The sequence below is a fragment of the Helobdella robusta genome (assembly GCF_000326865.2).
Source record: "Helobdella robusta unplaced genomic scaffold HELROscaffold_79, whole genome shotgun sequence".
Classification (NCBI taxonomy): domain Eukaryota; kingdom Metazoa; phylum Annelida; class Clitellata; order Rhynchobdellida; family Glossiphoniidae; genus Helobdella; species Helobdella robusta.
The window spans coordinates 139,252-143,290 of record NW_008705453.1 but is presented as its reverse complement, the minus strand read 5'-3'; the positions used below and the strand labels follow the sequence as shown (position 1 = coordinate 143,290).

Sequence of the window (4,039 nt, the reverse complement as noted above, 5' to 3'; positions counted from 1 at the left end):
ATCATCATCACCACCATTATCAGAGGAGGAAAGCTGACAGGCAGACGTGCCTCGAAGACACGCAAGCAGCACCCCACAGAAGGGAGGACAAACAGATGAAAAGTCACATCAGCAAACTTGAAAACTAACTATCGCCCCGCTTCTCCCTCTGCGGTTTTATAACCAGCTCAGAAAAACTGGCCTTATTTATTTAATTGTTTGTTTTTTTTTAATATTTTTCAGTGTGAAAGTTATTCTTTCGCCCCGCGTGAGGCAGCCTAAAAAGAACAGAAAATAAAAATAGAGCTGACAGCTAAATAGGTAAATAAATCAAATATCGTTATAACCGCGGAATGTTGGATTACGCTACATAATTAATTATTGTTATCTTGTTCTATTTGTTATCTTCGCTATTTGTCAATCGACCATAAGCCATGGAACCTTTTCATAGCATAGAAGCTATGTAAGTGGATGGAGTAGGAGACACACACACACACACACACACATGCACGCATACACATGCACACACACACACACACACACACACGCAAGAAATAAATTAAGCCTAATCTTAAAAAACATGCGAACATCATTTTAACTCCACCTCCAACAAATTATAATTGTGGAAACATATATACAAGAACATTCAAACACATACAAACATACATACATACATACAAACAAACAAATATATATACTCAAACATACAAACAAACAAATATATATACTAAAACATACAAACAAACACAACAAACAAAACTACTAACAATTAAATAAATAGAATTGGAACTTTGAATAAATAATATATATACGTTAATAAACATATACAGTTATTGAGAAATATCACATCAATCACATCGCAATGTTTTCTTAATAACTGTATATACGGAAGTCAGAAGCCAAATTTTAGTAAATAAACATGTTTGTTTAAATACAGAAACAAATACAAAAATAAACACACACACGCACACACACATACTTACACATACCGACTAATCATGGACTTAAGTTGGGAGGCTTTGGGCAAAAGCAACTTTCTGTCACTTTCGTCAATCCCTTCCATGTTCAACTCCAGAACTTTTAAACAAACACACATACACGCACGTACACACGCACATACGCACACACATACGCACACACGCACGCACACATCCGTACGTACAAACAAACACAAATACAAAGACATCGGTACAAATACTCAATGGAAGAGTAGCACAAAATAGCATGTGAGCACCTTCCTAATGGCAGCATTTCAACGCTTGGATTGCGTTATAAATCAATGAGATGGTCCGCGTATGTGTGTGTGTGTGTAGGTATGTGTGTGTGTAGGTATGTGTGTATGTGCGTATGCATGTGCGTGTATGTATGCGTGTGTGTGTATCTTCTGCCGGTATCTGTGCATTGCGGTGGCCACTCATGCAGAAAAACGAAGTAGGAAAGATTCCGCCCTATGCACATGGGAGCAGGCGAAACAAAAGAAAATATAATTTACATGTACAACTGGAAGTGTACAACCGGAAGTGTACATCCGGAAGTGTACAAACAAAATATATTTAATACGTAAATCATGATAAAAAAAATTAAAAAGTAAAGAAATTATTTAAAATTTTTAAAATGAACTAAAGTTAAAACGAGAAAATTTTATAAAAACATGTCGGACGTGACGTCATAAGGCTGCATTCACGTTCGAAACAACAGAACGACATTCACAACGACATCAACAACAACATCAACATCAACAACGACAACAACAACAAAACATTGACAACAACAAACCACATTGTCGACAATTAATAAAAACCTCAACAACAATTTTATCAGATAGAAAAAATGCAAGCATCTTGTTGTTCATGCATCCATCCATCCATCCATCCATCCATCCATCCATCCATCCATCCATTCATTCATTCATTTATTTATTCATTCACTCATTCATTCACTCATTCATTCATTCGTTCTCTCATCAGTCTGTCTATTTGTCCTTCTAGCAATCAAGAAGTATGTACAGAAACATGAAGAGGAAGACGACGATGAAAAAGAAGCAATTGATATTGGTTTCATTTGTTTGGCCTCTGACCTCTCGACCTTCCGGGCAAATAAAGTTGATGTCCATCTTATAACACGTCACTTTAGTTAATTCTAACATCAAATAAAATTTAAAAAATGAATGAGTGAATGAGTGACTGAATGAGTGAATGAATGAATTAATGAATAAATGAATGAACGAATGAATAAATGAATAAAGTTGAATAAATGAATGAGCCAGAGCAAGAAGGGGAAATAAAAAGTATATAAGAACGAAATGATTAATTGAATGCTATCTCTCATTGTCATCATCATCATCATCAGCATCATCATCATCATCATCATCATCATCATCATCAGCATCAGCATCATCATCATCATCATCATCATCATCAGCATCAGCATCATCATCATCATCAGCATCGTCATCATCATCATCGTCGTCACTGCGACCAACCTCTCAATATTCAAATTAATTAGGAGCGGGAAAGTCAAATGAATGAATGAAAAAATAAATGAATGAATGAACGAATGAACGAATGAATGAATGAATGAATGAATGAATGAGTAAATGAATGAATGAATGAATGAAAGGTCCATTCATACAAAAGACCACAACTGTTCAATACAAGTCAATAAATCAAATTTCAGTTTTCTTGCAAAATTCTGGCGGAATAGTCATTCGGCGGTATTCTTACGGTATTCTTGTTGCGGTATTGTTGTGGTATTGTTGCAACATTGTTGCGGCATTGTTGCGGTTTTGTTGCAACATTGTTGCGGTCTTGTTGCAGCATTGTTGTGACATTGTTATGGTATTTTTGTACATTGTTTTAGTGACATTGTGATGCTGATTTCATAATTTTCGTATTATATAATTTAACAACAACATCATCAACAACATCAACAACATCAACATCAACAACATCAACAACATCAACAAAAACATCAACAAAAACATCAACAAAAACAACAACAACATCATCATCATTATCAATCCATCGCATATGCAGGTGTTCTAATTCATCCATTTATTTCCAAAGTGTCGTTACGTCGGTGATGATGATGATTATGGAGATGATGATGATGATGATGTGGATGATGATGATGATGATGATGTGGATGATGATGATCCACTAACTTTCTCTGTACTGTAGAATGTTTGGGTGAGGTTCGTTGAAACTCAAACACTGGTGACACTGCTGAACTCTTCAATAATAAAAACAACAATAATAATTATTATTATTAATATAATTATAATAATTAATATTATTAAATAATTTATATTTAATTATTATGATGAAAACATCCAATCAGTTGTCAAGAAGACATGTGCTAATTTTAAACTTGCATGGAACTCCTCCAGACAATTCAGTTCAGTTTGGCATGAACGTTTGGAGACAATTTTACATCGTCGTCATCATCATCATCATCATCATCATCATCATCATCATCATCATCATCATCGTCATCGTCAACATCATCATCATCATCTCCACCAACGAAGCAAGAAGAAGAGTAACATTATTGTCAATGTTTGATTTCGCCCTTCGGAGAGTTGAATGCAAGTAAAAAAAATTGCCACACAGCAACAACAACAACAACATCATCATCATCAACAACAACAAAAACAAAATTATAATATAAGAACGAATTAAATAGATAATTTGCCACACACGCACAAATACACCTACACGCACACACAGACAAACCCGCACACACACACACACACACGCACGCACACACGTACACAGATCTTCACAAAAATCGAAGTATATTTCTATTTTTTCCAATTACGAAAGAGCAATGGATTGTTTGTACGGAAAAACAACGTCGAAACAAATAACACAACAAAGAAGAAACAACAACATAGAAACAACAACATAGAAATTACAACATAGAAACAACAACATAGAAACAACAACAGAGAAACAAAAACATAGAAACAACAACATAGAAACAACAACAACATAGAAACAACAACAGAGAAACAAAAACATAAAAATTAAAACATAGAAACAACAACATAGAAACAACA

At 34.5% G+C, this 4,039-nt stretch overlaps 1 protein-coding gene across 1 annotated transcript in view; it reads right to left on the bottom strand.

Annotated features, from left to right (window-relative positions):
* The window catches only part of HELRODRAFT_182012 (hypothetical protein), a gene marked incomplete at both ends in the record, with an annotated part of 4,718 nt that extends 3,676 nt beyond the window's left edge, over positions 1 to 1,042 (bottom strand). Inside the window, one exon of the mRNA XM_009031777.1 lies at positions 969 to 1,042. Within this exon, the coding sequence (XP_009030025.1) occupies positions 969 to 1,042 (74 nt within the window). The remainder of the gene's footprint in view (positions 1 to 968) is intronic.
* Between the last annotated feature and the right edge of the window lie 2,997 nt (positions 1,043 to 4,039).